At 38.7% G+C, this 16,787-nt stretch overlaps 1 protein-coding gene across 6 annotated transcripts in view; it reads right to left on the bottom strand.

The window, feature by feature from the left end:
• The window catches only part of WASHC4 (WASH complex subunit 4), a 69,022-nt gene extending 55,916 nt beyond the window's left edge, over positions 1-13,106 (bottom strand). For all 6 annotated transcript variants that reach the window (XR_014952156.1, XM_085569605.1, XM_021536103.4 and 3 more), the window contains exons 1-10: positions 13,032-13,106; positions 9,008-9,147; positions 7,813-7,866; positions 7,635-7,700; positions 7,312-7,357; positions 4,984-5,051; positions 2,620-2,702; positions 1,613-1,655; positions 991-1,094; positions 149-269 (exon numbers count right to left, since the gene is read on the bottom strand). Coding sequence is in view for 5 of the 6 variants with exons in the window: in XM_085569605.1 (XP_085425731.1) it covers positions 149-269; positions 991-1,094; positions 1,613-1,655; positions 2,620-2,702; positions 4,984-5,051; positions 7,312-7,357; positions 7,635-7,700; positions 7,813-7,866; positions 9,008-9,147; positions 13,032-13,092 (786 nt within the window). In the remaining variant the exon portion in view is untranslated. The remainder of the gene's footprint in view (positions 1-148; positions 270-990; positions 1,095-1,612; positions 1,656-2,619; positions 2,703-4,983; positions 5,052-7,311; positions 7,358-7,634; positions 7,701-7,812; positions 7,867-9,007; positions 9,148-13,031) is intronic.
• Between the last annotated feature and the right edge of the window lie 3,681 nt (positions 13,107-16,787).

Below are 16,787 nucleotides of genomic sequence, written 5' to 3'. Positions count from 1 at the left end.
CTCCCAGGCACAGATGCAAGAGCCAAATTCACACATCACTGTAACCGGAACAAAAACAAAATACAAACAAACAAACCAACCATTCTGAAAAGAATGTTGCTTTCATGTAAGCTTCCTCTATCATAGAGGGGAATATTAAGTTCATTACCTGAAATATCATTCCATCAAGTAACTGGCATTCCAGTTTTAACAGCAGTTTTTCAAATGGTTTTAGTTTATCTTCTGGAATTCCAAACTTAGAAGGGTTGTGATGGACAGATTTTAGCAGCCTGTAAGGAGTACGTGTGGGGGACACACAGCACGCTTAAAATACAGTCACAGTTTTATCATATCCTGCACTATTTTGATAAGAAATTTTGATTCCCCCGCCTCCTGCCCTTAGCAGCAAGCCCAAAATTAAAAAAACAAAACCTAAACCAAACAACAACAACAAAATCCTCAATCCACAAAAACCAAACCAACAAACAAAAAAAACCCAAACAAACAAAAAAAAACCCCAAAAATACAGTAGGTCTGTACAAACAAATTGCATTTGAGTAACTTCCATTTATTTGGGTTTTCAAGGACATAGTTAATATTCCACTAATTCAGCTACCTTTATAATTGTTGACTCTTCGGCTTTTAATTAAGGTGCTATCCCTTCTTACAGCTGTATGCCTATTCCCATGATCAATATGGACAGGGACAGTCATACCTCAGTTCTTCACACAACTAAATTTCTTACTGAATATTCTTTAAACCCCACCAATATTACATTGTTTGCCAAGATGTTTACCCTGCACTGAAAATGCAACATTTCATAGTCAAATACATAAAATATTTCCTGGTGCCCTTAGAAGGATGCTATGGGAGCTTAGCCCTGCTCTTATCTGAAATTTTTGGAGAGACTACCAAAATCCATGTTCCCACACTGACTTTCTTGGAACACAAGCAGATGCACATGCTTTTATGTCTTAGGCTGTGGGAGTATTTTTCATATCAGAGACACACCTCTTGTACATGGTCCAGTGATCTTTCAGCGTGGCATGATTGTCAATTATTTCATCCAGAGTGATCAAGATTGTCAGCAACTCTCCTAGATGCTCATACATTGCCTGTTTGTGAAGGAAGAAAAAAAAAGAAGAAAGAAAAGGATTGTAGTTATTGGAAAGTTTACTGCAGTCATATGAGGCACATAAAATTTCAGTTCCTTTCAATATATTTTCAGCCAACAAGATATCAGCTAGAGAGTTAACAGGAGAACTTATGGTTTGGCAGCTTAAAGATTTGACTTGTACTGACATAAGAAAGATTAAAGGGATGTCTGCACACAAACTAAATTCCTTGATCTATCTTGACACTAAAGACACAATTTTTAAAACTGCCTATATGCAGAGGCATGCATTGCAATAAGGGAGCATGCAAACACTTTGTTGCTAAGAAAATTTAGAATATAGACAGACATGGAGACAGCAGGCTTTCCCATATAAAGGCCAGAAAAAGCTGATTAATAAAATAAAAATTTTAAATTGAAAACTGTACTGTAAAGTCACTTTCATGCTGTTTTTCTCAGGATTAATCATCAAGATCTATATATATTAACATAAGCAAAAGAGTTCCAAATCATTCCCACCTGAAAATGAACTCCAGATGTCTCTATAATTTTAGGTGCATTCCTGTAAAGAAAATAAAAATTTTAATGCTTTTTTAATCCTTAGAACAGATCATATTTATCAGTTCTGTATCATGGCATGTTCTCTGTTTTCTGGGTATATTTTTCTTCATTAACATAGTAACTTCAGGAAACAAAAGAACATCAAACTGATGAAAAGTATATACTGTGTCAAATCTCTATAATCTGATAAATTTAAAACTGTATTTTTAAAGACACAGCATGTGGCTGGTTAAAACCACCAAGTGTATTCAGTGTATACGTGTGTCAGCAATTCCCAGTTCAGCTATGCAAATAGCTTTGTCACACCCAGAGAATAAAATCACTTTGTATTACTCAAGCCATGTCCAAGCTACACATCCAGCACCACACAGGAAGTCTGCCCTGTGCTGTGGTATAAACCAAAAACAAAGCAACAAATACAACTGAGAAGAATTATGCTATCTGTTGGGGGATGGGGAAGCAATAGAGAGTCCTGCAGAGGTATTCAAAGCTAACTCCAACAATCTTGTCCAGAACTAAACCTTCCTCACAGTTTTCAAAGGAGCTAAACCAAACAGCCCTTACCCAGCTAAGCTTCAGATGGCTGTTCTGTGAAGAATATATGCCAAAATTTACATTTTCAAATTAAGACTGTAGAAGTGATTTGATTTTTAAGCTATGTATTAAGAAAAAGAAGGAGCCTCTCAAACAGAGCAAGGATGAAAAAATCAGCAATATTTCTCAAACAAAGACTAAAAATGACAAACACTAACATCCTTGGATCTCATTATATACAAGCACTACTTTGTTTTCTGAAAACAAAACAAAACCATTTCCATAACCATTTATGAAGCCCAAATTTGCACAGCAAAGCACTATATCTCCAGACAACAACATTCCAAAAATGACTATGCCTTAAATAGAACATTCTGTTTTATACATTTAACTCTACACAATAACAATACAGCATTTTAGGGAATAATTACTTGTTGCTGGTATACAGAACAGCCAGCTGATGCACTACATTCACCACCACTTCATAACATCGGGTAACAAAGCAAGACAGCTCCTGAAATACAAGAAAACAAAATGAATATAAACATATAGATCCTCCTCATACACAAGTTGTCATTACACCAAAAACACTGAACATAAACTACAGAACACGCAGCTGAAGCTCCAACTATATCCCTAACCCAAGTCAGTGGACAGATCTACAGCAAGGTTAAAAACATCCTACTAACAGATCTGAAAAAGGAACTGGGACTAAGCTAAGAAACTACCAAACGCAAGCTTCCAGTACAACTCTGACCATTTATAGTATTGGTTCAATTTATGAAAGACAGAAAGAAGTGACTTGACAACAGAGCCCAAGTACTTTCAGGGACAATATGCAGTAGAGGCTGTGCTTTTTTCCCCACTAGATTCAAGAGTCACACTCTGGATGCTGGTAATAGCCAAATTCAAATTAGAAATTACTACAGAAGCCTGTACCTACTGTAAAAGTGATAAGCCACAGAATACTGCTTTAAAACAAACAAAGAAAGTCAATGTCTTTGAAAGGTTTGCCTGACAAAGGCAGAACTTAGGCTTGGTTATGTAACACAAAATGAGTAAGAACATGTCAATTCTGACCATGTAAAGAAGTATCTTAATTTCCATAATGGATTTTAACATGGCAGTCCTTGAACAACAGGATAAATTAATGAGTTTCCCCTACCTGCAGTAATATCTGCTCATTAATTTACCTTACAAATCCCATCAGGGAGATGTCAGCGTGTGATGAGTCTAACCAGTCTACACACAGATGGTTTTATAGCAGACAGCCCACGCTGGCTGAACAGTCAGCCAGCCAGGAGACTGGCTAACAGCTGAATTCTATCTTCTCCTCCATCAAAAATAGATCTTATTTGTGCTTCTGCCTCCTATTAGTCACCAGTTTACACAAAACATTACTTCTTATACTTGTACTGCTCTAACAAATGCAGCTGAAATAAGACAACAGATTCCAGAAGGATGGAATAATAGACAGATTATATCTTGTTTCCTGGGGAAGCAGCACTAGCTGCCATTTTAAAATTTCTGGAAAGTAGTCCAGTTCAACAGCACATGCATATTAGCAGCTACATTATACAGACAAGATTGTAATTTTAAAGTAGTATTTCAGAGTATTATTTTGATAATGTTTTTTAAAAACTTTTTGACCTAGCAAATTTGAGCTACTGCATCTAGCTAATCCAGAAAGCCCAGAAGAGCTAAAAAACCAACACATGGTCATTAGCTCTATAAAAGCAACTTTTCACCATTTTGTTAACTTCATATTTTCACACCACCCCTGGGGATATGCTTGTAACACTGACCAGAACAGCATTTCCTAATCTAGGGATGTAGAACACTGAATGGATTTAGGAGAATCCAACTGCTGAAAAAGAACAAACTCCATAAGCAAAACAGAGAAGTATGAAACCTACAAAGCTGATATGACAAAGGGGTTGGAAAATGAGAAAGAAAACTCAAGAGATCCTAACAATTCACTGCACTTAGCACAGTAAAGGAAGTTCAGAAATTACTTCCTACAGCATTGTCTTGTCATGACACAGTAAATGTTTAGTGCCATGCTGCGGAATCAGAACATAAATTTTAACTCTTGTTAAATCCAAATTTGTTTAAACATTATGGAAGCTTCCTCTATATTCTCTACTTCACTGCAGCTATTTCATTACATGTAATATTGCATAAAAATAGAAACATTTTTGGGAATGGAACAGTTGCTTAAGTTACATTAATGACAAAAAACTCCACAATAGACTGAAACCTAAGAGCACACGAAATCCTCAGAATAAAAACAGATCCTGTTTTCATGCAAAGGATCCTGAACAACCAAACTGTATAAGAAATAAGTGCTCTTCCAAAAATGTTTGAAAGAGACACAAGCAATTTTTTTCAGGCACATACTTTGATTTTGTTTTCTTCTACCAGCTGAAAAACCTCAAACATACAAAACAATTAACCCATTTCCAATGTTCAGTGTACACCAGAACTTGCTAACCAAACTCATAAAAACAGCTATCTTTAACTACAGATAAAAGCAATCTCAATTTATCTTCTCCTACTAAAATCTTTTAAAGTAATTGCTAATTCCTTCTCTCATTAGACTTCCAGAGAGAAGTATAAAAAATCCCCAAACAATGTGTGATACATCAGCTGGTCTGCAGGCAAAACATAGTGACATATCAAATGACTGCTATGCCTTTCAGCAAAATGCAAACAGGATATGGCAGACTGTTAAATCCATTTTGCAAGTAAAATTAAGTTTATAATTGGAGTAAAACAATCAAAACATACTCTACCTGCAAGAAAGAAACAAATCTTCCCATCTGTATTTGACAATCTCCCTCCACCATGCTGGAATCTGTGGCTTGAAAGAGAAACATTTGTCAACACTTTCTAAAGCCTGTGTTGTACCTGCTAAACTAACATTGAAGCTTGCCCTCCAAGCCATTTATTTTTCATACTAGCAGAGTGCACTACTATAAGTGTATTGATGGAGCCTCAAAGCCTCCTAATTTTCCTGTGGTGGACTTATTTTTGGAGTTTCTTTTTCATTAAAAATTACATCATTTATAAATTAGATACAAAGCTGGGAAAAATCTGTTCACCTGAAAGAAAAATAATAAACCCCATAATTCTTTAAGGGCATATGTATTATGTAACTTCATACAAATGTTTCTATTTTTAAGAAATTTGCATTAAAATACTAGGTATTTATCCTGCAAGAAACATCCAGATGTTTTTTTCCTGAGAGAATATACTACGTGATTAACCAGAAAGAATTAATTTTCTTTTTCCTACATATCCTTCTGCACAAAAGAACAGGCTTACCACCATAGTTTCACAGCATTATCTGTATGACACAGAAGACAGAAATACAATAATCACATCAGCCATGCCAAACTGTTGCAGTCATCAGGAGTGGTTTGAACAGCACCTGACGAAATACTGTCTTTTTTATGTGACAACTGATAGATGCTATAGATTTGAGATTTTTCTTCTGGGTCACTCTGAGCAAGAAAAGCTCACTTAAAATTACAAGTTTACCTGCCTAAGAAATGCAAGTCTTCTTGCTACATAAAATATATTCTTTTACAGCTGTCAGAGATTATAGGAGTCTCCATTTTTCTCTAACATGGAGCTCTGGGACAGGATACTAAACTAAACATCGCTTTGCTTCCCATTTACACATTTTATGCAACCTTGAATCTCTTCAGTGTATGTCCCAGAAAACCCTACCCAACTACCTGAAGTTCCTAGACCAGTCCTAGCTACTGCAAAGACAAGATGGGGAAAAATGTTTTCTTTTCATAGATGGAAAAAAACAGCATAGTATACGTTTAAATTTCAACCATCCTTGAGCCAGTAACTTAGCCAGTTGTTTAAAGTAAGCAAGTTTGCTGTTATCAAAGAAAATACTACCAGTAGGGATATGGAAATAAAGAACATAATTTCTGCATTCCTACCTAACCCTCAGAAGGCTGACCTTTCAGTTCCTGCCATTCCCAAGCATTCTCTGCACAACACCCATCAGGAATAAATTGCTGCTGTAATATAATAATCTGCTATACTCTGAATTTTTCACTCTAGAGACATGCAAAATTCTGAGGGATCTTCTAGTATCATTTTGGCAGCATATGACTTTAAAATACTTAAAACTGTATCTGATAAGACATGAAAGTCTGCTAAGAAAAAAAGGGGAAAAAACCGAACACACACACCCCAAAAAACCTCCCACAGAAGCAGCTAGCAAATCCCCCACTTTTCCATGCCCCTTAAGCACAACCTTAAGCACTTAAAAGAATGATGAACAGTCCGAGGCTCAAAGATTTCACATTCCCTGATATTTGTGTCACACTCTATTACACCTCCTTATGACCAAGATCTGTGCTTATTCCCACACTAGTATCCCTTAAGGTGGAAGCTTAAGGCCAGTCATTCAGGAGTTACCAGTTTAACTCCAAGGCAAAAAGCTGTCACCTAAAGCAATGTCTCATGATTTGTGAACTGACTTACAATGACCTGGGCCCTCTTATGCCATGGTCTAAACACGTAGAGTGAGCTACCTGCACTGGAAGGGGACGTGAAATCAACACACTCCAACTTGTCTTGGAATACCAATTGCATAAGTGAAGAGGGCAGGACTTGGGCCAAGTTATTTATTAATGGTTTCATTGGTTCACTGCAGTTAAATCACAGATTTATTGTTTCATGACAACCCATGTCAGATGTAGTCCCAAAAGGAAATAATTCAGTTTAGGATGTTTTTACATGTGAAAAATATGTTTTCAATGCCATACCTTGCAAAATAGCTGCTACAGTAGACAAGCTGTTTGTAGGGAGCTCACACTCCCTACTTCCCAAGTAAATAAGGCTGCAACAAAAATTCCTGTTCATGTAACAATACTTACTGTAGGGCTTTCCAGATAAACCTTATCATCTTAAGCTAACTCAGGACAGCTACAAGACACTAATATAGATCCCTACACCCTCCAAGTTCTCTATTTGGTGTGCATCACAGAGAAAGCATGTATCCATACAATAAAATCACAGTTATTGTAGCATTTAATATAACCTGAAGCAATAATATAAAACTACATGCTCTTACAGTAAAGGGAGCTACTTACCTCCTTCTCCATAAAACAAGAGGCCATTATAAAATTTAGTTTCTGCCTAACAATGAAAGCAGAAATTTGTTTTTTAATAAATAGGATATATGTAATCAAGCTACAAAATTATTTAGACATATATTGTTTCTTTATTGATAAAAATAAATTTATATATTAGCATGCCAAACTACAAACCTTTTCATATACAATAATAAAATTCAGCTGTCAAGCTACAAGATTCAGACATATCTTGTTTCTTTATTGATAAAAATAAATGTATAGATTAGCATGCCAAACTGCAAACCGTCTCATATACAATAATAAAAGTCAGCTGAATTTACCTCATATTTTAACTTCTTGATTTCACAGCAAAGAGCAGCATACACTGTTATAACTTTGTTTAGAACCTAGACTCGAAGTGAGGAAAAAAATAGCACAGATTACAAACAGGCTCACATTTAGAGGGCTTGGGTTGAGGTTGAATAACTTTCCTTTTTCCTTTTAGCATAAAGTGCTTACCTTGTTTTCTGTCTTTATGAGCTCCAGTAGGGAGGACTGTTCATATGGCAAGAGCTAGAATTAAAATAAAAAGCAAACAAAAAATCATAAAACAATCAAACGAAAAAAAACATATCGGCAACTTTAGAAAACATTAGTCAAAAATACATTTATCCAACTAGGCAAGTATTCCCCCCAGTTTAATCTCAAATAGGGTCAGAGAGCCACAATTGCACATTATTAGCAACCTGCACTGCAGGAACTCTTCACTCTTCACCTTAACATGGAAATACCTTTCTTTTCACTTTAGGCAGACAGGCAAATAACCAAGTATATTACATAGCATTTACAACAATTTACTTACAAAACTTGTAAAGCAAAAGCATGATCATTATTGCATATGTAGGAGAAAAAAACAGCTCAGGAAAACTAAAACACGAATTAATAATTCCAAACACTTGAAACAGGAAGCAGAAAATACATCTGTATGCAGGCACTGACAATTTGTATCTTAAGTCAGCCTGATTTTGACTAGTCCATAAACATGCAGTACTGTGGTGGCCCTACACATAATTTATTCAAATTATTCAGAGAGATGATTGCTTGAGAGTGCACCTTCAGCACAAACAAGTTTCACATGGCAACAAAAGTGCTTTTAAATTACGTCTGCAAATTCAGTGAAGAGGAAAAGCTAATGCTCCACAGAGCACAGAGAATTTGTGACCAAGAAAACAGCCAATACTTTACCAAGGCCATTAGGTCAAAACATAACCTATAAATATACACATAATTCACTGTGCAGTTTTACAACTATTAGTGAGCTCTCCTAGAACCCCAGCCCTCAGATAAAAACACTAACAGTCACAGGGAAGAAGTCTACTGAAACCAACCTTCTTGACACATGAAGAATTAGAAACTCATTCAACTTCTGCTAGAATCCATAAGACTAGAACATAGTAATGTGGAAACTTCTTCTCATATATTAATTACTTGATAATTAAATTTATTAATTACTTGATAATTAAAGTATTGGATAGTTTTATTACTTAATAACTTATTAATTACTTGATAATTAAAATAGTATTGGATGGTTTTCTCAAACTCACAAGTCAAACTTTTAAGAGCACAAATGCATCAAGCTTTTACTTCAGAGATTTTGAAGGAAAGGACAAACTAGGAAAGTAACAGATGCAATGTATATTAAATATATGAAGACCTTTAAAGCAATGGGATCAAGACTGAAGTCCCAAACATCTCCAACAGAGTCATCCAATGCATCTTCAATTCTCTTCAGCTGAGATGTATATTCCTCAAGAAATTTTCCATAATTCTTCAGCTGCACTTCAGCATGAATTTCTGAGAATTGATAACATTTGTACAGTTTTACGGACAATTCAATAAACTACAATATCAAAAAATATTATTAAAAACATTTAATCCTTTGCTATTTAGCTTTAGTCCTATATTCCTCATTTTGCTGTGGCATTTTTCTTTAATAAAATGCAGATTAAATACAAAGTTCTTATTGTTTAAAAACAAATTCTATAACTTACTGTTGGTTTAAAAGAAATTCAAATACTACTTGAAGAGTATCAAACATCTAAGCAGTATGCAGAAATTTTTTTTTCACGTACATGTATTGTAAAACTAAAACCTTAACAATCACATAAAGTGCTGAGCAAAGAAATTACTGTGGAAATTGTAGCACAGCAGGTGACCCTACCCATCAGCTGAACCAGTACAGATGCATTTATATAAGAACTTTGAGGCAACGGGTCTAATCATTTCAGCCTGAGTAGCAGTTGCATTTCCAGCAATCCTCTTTCCATTTCTCCCTGGTACCTCTCAGTGAGTTATTTGAGCATTACATGGAAACCTTATGGCTTTTAGTCATTCCCTCCCACTTCCAAATTCACCCTTCTCAGGCAGGATTTTTCTTCTGCTGGGTATTGAAATGCACAGCTGTCCTGTTAGTGTCAGGGGCAAGTAGGTTCAAAGGGAAAAACAGGTTCAAAGGCCAACATTCAGCTGGTCAAACACAAGCAACAGTGGTCTTAAATAGCAAAGTAAATCTAAAGGCAATTGGTGCAAAAGAAAGTTTCATGCTCTCTATCCCGATCTTTTTTATTTCCCATATTAAGATGCTCCCCACTCCTCCCCAGATTATCCACAATTACTGACTTTGCTGGACAATCTGAGCCACAGAGTAAATTATTACAGTTCAAGGCTTCTACACTCAGGAAGTACCATCCTTTTTCATGTGAAAACTAAAGTGTCTTTCCCATAATTAGGCAACAAATCTAACAGCTTGTGATCTTCTGCTATTTGTTGAAAACAGGATTATCTTAAAAAAGTTAGAGAATGAAGGTCAGCTGAACAACTGAACTTTTCTTACACAAGAATTCAGCTGTCACGTAGCTTTATATGTGCCCTTTTAGCATTTCAGCAGTAGACTGGCCTAGAAAGTTAAAAATAACATATTCTTTTGTTCTTATATTCTGCATGTTCGACCTCTTACTCATTGTCGTTGCAAACAACTGAGCCAAATGGTAGCTGATGGCTACTTCAGTGGGGGAGCACTGCTCAGTCAATCATCATTGGAACATTCCTTGCAGAAAGAAAGTATCTGACTGAGAAACTGCACCAGGCAGAAAGGGAAGAATGAATAAAGACAAACTGATAAGGAAAAGATGAAAAGGACTACATACAGGGAGGTTGAGACTCAGAAAGAGAAATGACTGCAGTGAAGACCTGTATTAATTTTAAGGTAGTACTTTGAAAGCAGTGGCAACGCAAACCATAAAGGCACACAGACTGTAAAGCCTACCCAAGGAGCACAGCACACTCTCCCACATTAATGGCATTAGTGCCATTGAGTTCTAGCTGTAGCTGCAGCCTAGACAGTGCACAGGCATTGGCAAGATCAGGAGACCAAATTCCACGTAGGAGAAGAAGAAAGTGAATAAAACACTCTCCATCAGCTGCACTCCAGGCACTGATGTGCAGCCCTTAAACTGTATTATTGTACTATTCTATTCCATCAAGTCCATCTCATCCTTCAGATTCTTTCCAATGTATCCTCCCTAAGCTCTGCTGCAGCAAACCAGTAAAACACTGATAGATGCACAGACCTGCTGAAGAGGTTTTAACCAGCCACTGTGTCAGCTTCAGTGCTTTACTGCTACAAAAGCTGGAGCAGGGAAGACATTAAAGAGGTACACTCTGGCACTTCCCCCCTCATATCTCCTCCCTTCACACAAAAGACAAACTAAAAACAAACAAACAAAAAAAAACTACAGATACTGGAGTTTTAAAGGATGAACAGAAAAAATTTCTAAGTCATACAAGAGTAGGAAATTGGCACTGCTGTTCAAATCAGTTTCTATGAAACAAAAATATTGAGCATTTCTCAAACAAAACCTCACAACAGCACTCTGCTAGAGATTCAGCAACTTTCCAGCAGACAAATGATGGATTTGGGCAACACTACAGGTCATTAAATACTTCCAAACAATTATTGACAGCGATCAATTTGCTATCTTCTACTGATCATCTATAAAATAAGAAACAGGAATAATTTCTCACTTTCTTAGTGAGATAAGAGAGTGGAAGCTCTTAGCTAGACAGAGATAGGCAGCTGCACAAATAAAAAATTACTTGGGAGATAAGAGAACTTTCTAAGATGCAGAACATTTTTCCTAAATAAACTGACTCACGCAGAGGAAGAACATTAAATAATAGAAAGCAAATATCATCCTTTTCTTCAGAGCAGCATACATACTTCAAAAGGTATAAAGTGTTTATAATAAAGTTTGATTTAGCTTCTCCTCAGGTGATAAAACTTAAGCATTATAGTTGGAACAGTGCAAGAGGTCAACTCAGCAGCACAGATCCTTCAACTTAATCTTAACTTCTTCCACAAAATCAGCAATATCAATATTCAATGGCAATATTCATTGGCAGCAAGATTTGCAAGTGCCATAGCCATACATATCTAGGACAGAGATGTAACAAACTAGACTTACTAAGAGAAAGTCGTAATCACTAAATGTTAGCGATACAAAGTGAAAGTAGACAAGAAGAATGAAAAAATGCCTTTGAAGTCACACAATTATTCTTTGGCTTTTCTCTAGAGCACTGTGTGCTGTTCTGGATGGAAGATCAGCCTGTTTCTTCACCCTTGAGATGGTGATAATGGGGCATGTTAAATCACAGAAATTTTCTGGAGTTTCATTTCACGTCCTGGTCAAACTAACGGAGATCTGGCATTCTCAGTAAAAGCTACATTTTCCTTTCCACAATCAGAAAACTGATAAAAATCTCTGCTCAGGACAACTTCAGTTTCCACTGAAATCTAGACTAAACGAACATGGCATCAACAGTATCATCCTCTGGGATAACAGTTGGTCCATGAGTGACATATTTTCACAGCAATACCTGGTATAATTAATTAGGCACAGTTCAATTTACAGCGTGTACTACAGTGTGACAACCATATAAGTTCCCTGTTTAGAAACTAGGTCACCTCCACAGGCTGAGTAAAACGTGGATTTTGACGGGCACACGAACCCACCGTGAAAGACTTCAGCATCGCTGAAGATCTTACTCAATTCTATTTTAAAGGTGAAACCGCAAGTGACCGCCCGCCTCCAGTGACAGAGAGCCTTTACCAATGAAAGCTGAGTATACAACTAACTGCTCACAACATATCTTGATGTGACTTCTCTGGATAACCAAGGAAGCCACTGCGAAAATTCGTGAGCCACGAGAGATGCCCGGGAAGATAAGAAACACCGTTCCCACGACGAGTCCGGTTCGTGCGAGAAAAGAGAGGGCGGCAGAGGCAGCCTGGCCCTCCCCGCCGCACGGGGGGCACCGCAGGCGACTCCCCCGAGGGGGCAAGGATGGAAAAGCCACTTCCCCACCCCAGAACAACCCCGGCAGCTACGGAGAGGGCGCTGAGAGCACAGAAGGTCACGGCGGCCGCCCACCCCCGCAGGCCTGGCCGCAGCGGGACCAGCGCTGGGCTGGCGGCCGGGGCGCGGGGCGGGTCCGCGGGGAGGGCGACCCCGCTCAGCTCCCGCCACTGCTTCCTCCTCCTCCTCCTCCTCCTCCCGTTCCCGGCGGGGATGCGGCGGGGCGGTCCGGGGGAGCAGGGTCCGCTCAGCCCGCGCCTCCCCCCGCCCCGAGGCACTCCCGCCGCACCCCGCCGGCCCGGCCCGCCCCCCGCGGGCGCTCACTCTGCGAGCCGTCGTCGAGGCGGTCGAACTCCCAGTCCGGGGACAGGGTCTCCAGCGCCATCGCCGGCCGCCCCTGACTCAGGCGCACGGGACTTCCTGCCCCGCGCCCGCGCCGCACGCCGGGAAATGGAGGCGGAGGGGAGCCTGGGCTCCGCGGGAGGAGGCGGGACAGCGCTGGCGCCGCTCCGCCGCCCCTCCCCGCTTCCCTGCGTGATTCCCTGCCCGCTTCCCTGCGTCTTTCCCTCCCCGCTTCCCTCCCTGCCGCCGCCCGCCGTGCCCGGGGGCGCCGCCCGGGTGCCCGCGGCGAGGCGGGGAGGGGAGTTGAGTTCGCTCTCCCCTTTCCTCCAGCTTGAGCCGGGTGAGGCAGGAAAGCTTTGGGAGCTTTCCTGCTTTTCGGCCGGGGCTCGGCACGCCAGCCCAGTCCCCGTGACACCGACCCCCAGCTCTGCCAGGCTGCAGGGAAAGCTCTGCCGCCTACGGCGTGACAGAGCCGCAGCCGCCCCGGCGCTTCCCCTTTGTGGTGCTGGGGGAAGGAAGCGGGGCGAGGAATTGTCCCTGCTCCGGGACGGTCTGGAGCACACGGAGAGCTGCAGAGACCCCGCTAATCATCCCCCTGTCGTTTGTGGTCACTGGGGCCGTGAGGTACTTAACCCACGTGCCACCCATTTTCTTTTTTCCCAGGACCCTCGGGGGTGTAAAATCAGAGTAAAAATAGAAGTACTTGGGAAAGGGAGAGAAGGTACTGTTCAGGGCCATTAGCAGCGACCACAGTATTTTCATTAGCTCAGCAGAATCTGTAGCATCAGCAGAAAAGGAAATGGCTTTCAAAAGCATTATCACCGGGAGCATCAGTGGGGAAAGAGCAACAAAAATAGCAACCCTGATGACAGATGCATCACTAAGTGCAGGACCATCCATAAGAGCTAACTTGGTAGTGCAACAATTCTGTAAATAGCACCTACTTTCTGGTTGCTTCATGATTAAAACGAAGCCATCCTTTGGAATCTATTGACTTTAGAGTTTCTAGGGATGAAAGATCTGGTTGGTTGAATGATCATGTTTATCGATGAATTTTTCTTACTTAAAGTGTATTCTAAGGGGCTGCCCTGGGAAAGAAGAGATCAAATTCAGTTTTGTGTGAAATGAAATAAACAATGTTTGGAATAAGTTGTTTGTTTGTTTCATTGGGAGTTTTTACTGGAGGGTACTGATTTGGAACATATTGTCAAATAATCATGATGTAAATATGTTAATACACCTCCTCCACTCATTGGCTCTTATGCAAACTGAAGATGTTCACATTGGGTTTTAACAGAACCAGAAGTTCAATTCTGCAGGACATTGACAGCTGGCAGTGAACACAAGTGCCTCTAAGGAGATGATGAGTACGGCACAGAACGAAAGGACAACCTATGCCAGATTTTAAGAATCTTGTTCTGTCTGTGCAGCTTTAATTTAACTCAGTATAGCTGCTATATATTTATTCAAAGTCAATGTGTGTCTTCCAATTAAAAAAAATGAAACAAAAAAAAAAAAAAAAAAAAAAAAAAAAAAAAAGAGGAGTTATCTTTATAGACTTTCTTTGAAACCAGCACTGTTTCTTTCAGCTGTGTAGGGCTGCACGTGAACAGAGGCTTTCAGACTGCTAAAAAAGTAGTTATAAGGCCTTCTGCTCTCCGTCCCAGAAAAAGGTGTCCTTCAATTCTGCAGGATGGTACAAGGGAGGAACCTGCAGAACTGGCACTTAGTAGGGCCCTCACTTCCCACATCTAAACTGAATTAGTAAAGTAAATATTGCAGGGTTGCTTATTGCAAGGTTGTGACATCATCAAAACTGGATGTGCAAGGTAAATCCAGCTGGGTGGTCTGTGCAAGGATGCACTGTGATCCCCACAGCATGTGATGTAGCCCTTATTTTAAATATGGAAAAAGAAAATAACTTCAAAAGAAAATGCACTGAAATATAACAGGTTTTTTGTTTTTTAATGGATCAGGAGGCTCTGTAACTGAAAAAAAAAAATCACAATTATACTCCATTAAGTTAAATTTAACACCAGTTAAATTTATGCTGCCATTCATGGTTGGTTTTTTTAAATGTCTGATAATTGGCTTTTCCTTTGGCTCCCTAGGTGGCAGTGTTTTGTTGCTCACACTGAAATTATCTCGGTCATTTGGAAATTCTGCTAGAATTTCTGTTTTCTCTGAAAATCTGATTTAAACTTTGTCTTGAAGCTCACTGGCAGCGAGACTGGCTTGGATTTGATTGACAAGTTTGCTGGGCTGTCTTATCAGTGAATGGCTTTATATGCTGTTTGCTCATGTGAAATTACTGACATTTTATAAACAGAGTTTCTGAAAGTTGGGTGACAAAGCTTTCATTGTACCAGGAAGCTTTTATGTGGTACAAATTCATAGGAATTGCTAAGATTGCTCAAATATCTGTTTGAATCTTCAGGAAATAGAGTAGTAAGAAAATTCTTTAGGCATTGTTTGATAGACAGTGGTTTCTAAGCTGACCGTTACTGAACACAGATATAATCAATAAAATAATTATTTCTTTTAATCAGGCCAAAATGGTCATTAAATGAAATTTCAAAATGGACTTTCACAGGAACTGAGTAAAATGTGAACACAAATATGTTCCAGCTGAAATTACTTGCTAAACTTGAGTACTAGAAAAAGTGAATGAGAGAATAAAGTCCAAAATATAGCAGAATTAATATGGTGCTATGACTGTTTTATTTATAAAGTGGCTAGGTTTCTAAGGATTCACAAATCAACAGGGGCCTGATTCCATGAGGTATTCAAAATCCTTTTTCCTTTGAAATAATCCCAATTGGAAATATCATACTACAATGGACAATATAGTTGCCTGATATTTTAAACAGCATTTTTCTGATATTTGAAACCATCCATCAGATATTTTATCCATCCAAACAAAAAACACTTTAAAAAAAAAAAACAAACCAAAACAAAACTAAACAGAACAAAACAAAACAACAACAACAACAACAACAAAGGCAGAAAAGTACCCAGATCAGATATTGCTTCTTCTGTATACAGGCAAAGCTCCACCAAGATTGACAGATAGGAATTACTAGAATTATATATATGTACAGGAGAAAGAATTTGACTTGCTGTAGCTGCAGAAGCCCAACTATTCTCTATGTTCCTTGTCTGTGGAATGTTTGATGCTTAGCTCTGAACATTTTAAATAAAATAAAGATCTTGCTTGAAGTTTTTGTGGCAGAATTCCCAGAAAGGATTTGCCATCTGCTCTTTGGAGCTCCACTCCACTAAGATAGCAACAACTTTTGCAGATGTAGTACTCTATTGTATGGAATCTGAGACACTTCCATTTATCCATGTGAGTAAGGCATCTGCACATGATAGTTCTTGCCACTTGTTAAAGTGGTGAAATAATCCCCTATCCTCATCAAATATATACCTCCTGTTGGTTAGTCTGGAAAAATCAAACATCAAGTGTAAGATTTTAATTGGTTAATGTCTAATTAGAGACCTTCTGGTAGAAAAAAAATACAAGTTTTAAATATAAATTTTCTAAGATAACAGATGAAGTAACTTTCCCATAAAATTTTACTTCAGCAAAAACATGAATTGTTTTTATTGTGTAAAATTTTAGTTGAAACTTGTCATGCAATTAACTTAGTGGACAACCATACAAAACCTTACTTTATTTTTTTTAATTACTCAGTCTTTAGAACTGGGTAAACTCTAAAGCACTCCTGAGGAATT

The sequence above is a fragment of the Lonchura striata genome, chromosome 1A (assembly GCF_050655825.1).
Source record: "Lonchura striata isolate lonStrDom1 chromosome 1A, ASM5065582v1, whole genome shotgun sequence".
Classification (NCBI taxonomy): domain Eukaryota; kingdom Metazoa; phylum Chordata; class Aves; order Passeriformes; family Estrildidae; genus Lonchura; species Lonchura striata.
The sequence above is the reverse complement of the archived record's forward strand: the minus strand, read 5'-3'. Positions and strand labels throughout refer to the sequence as shown.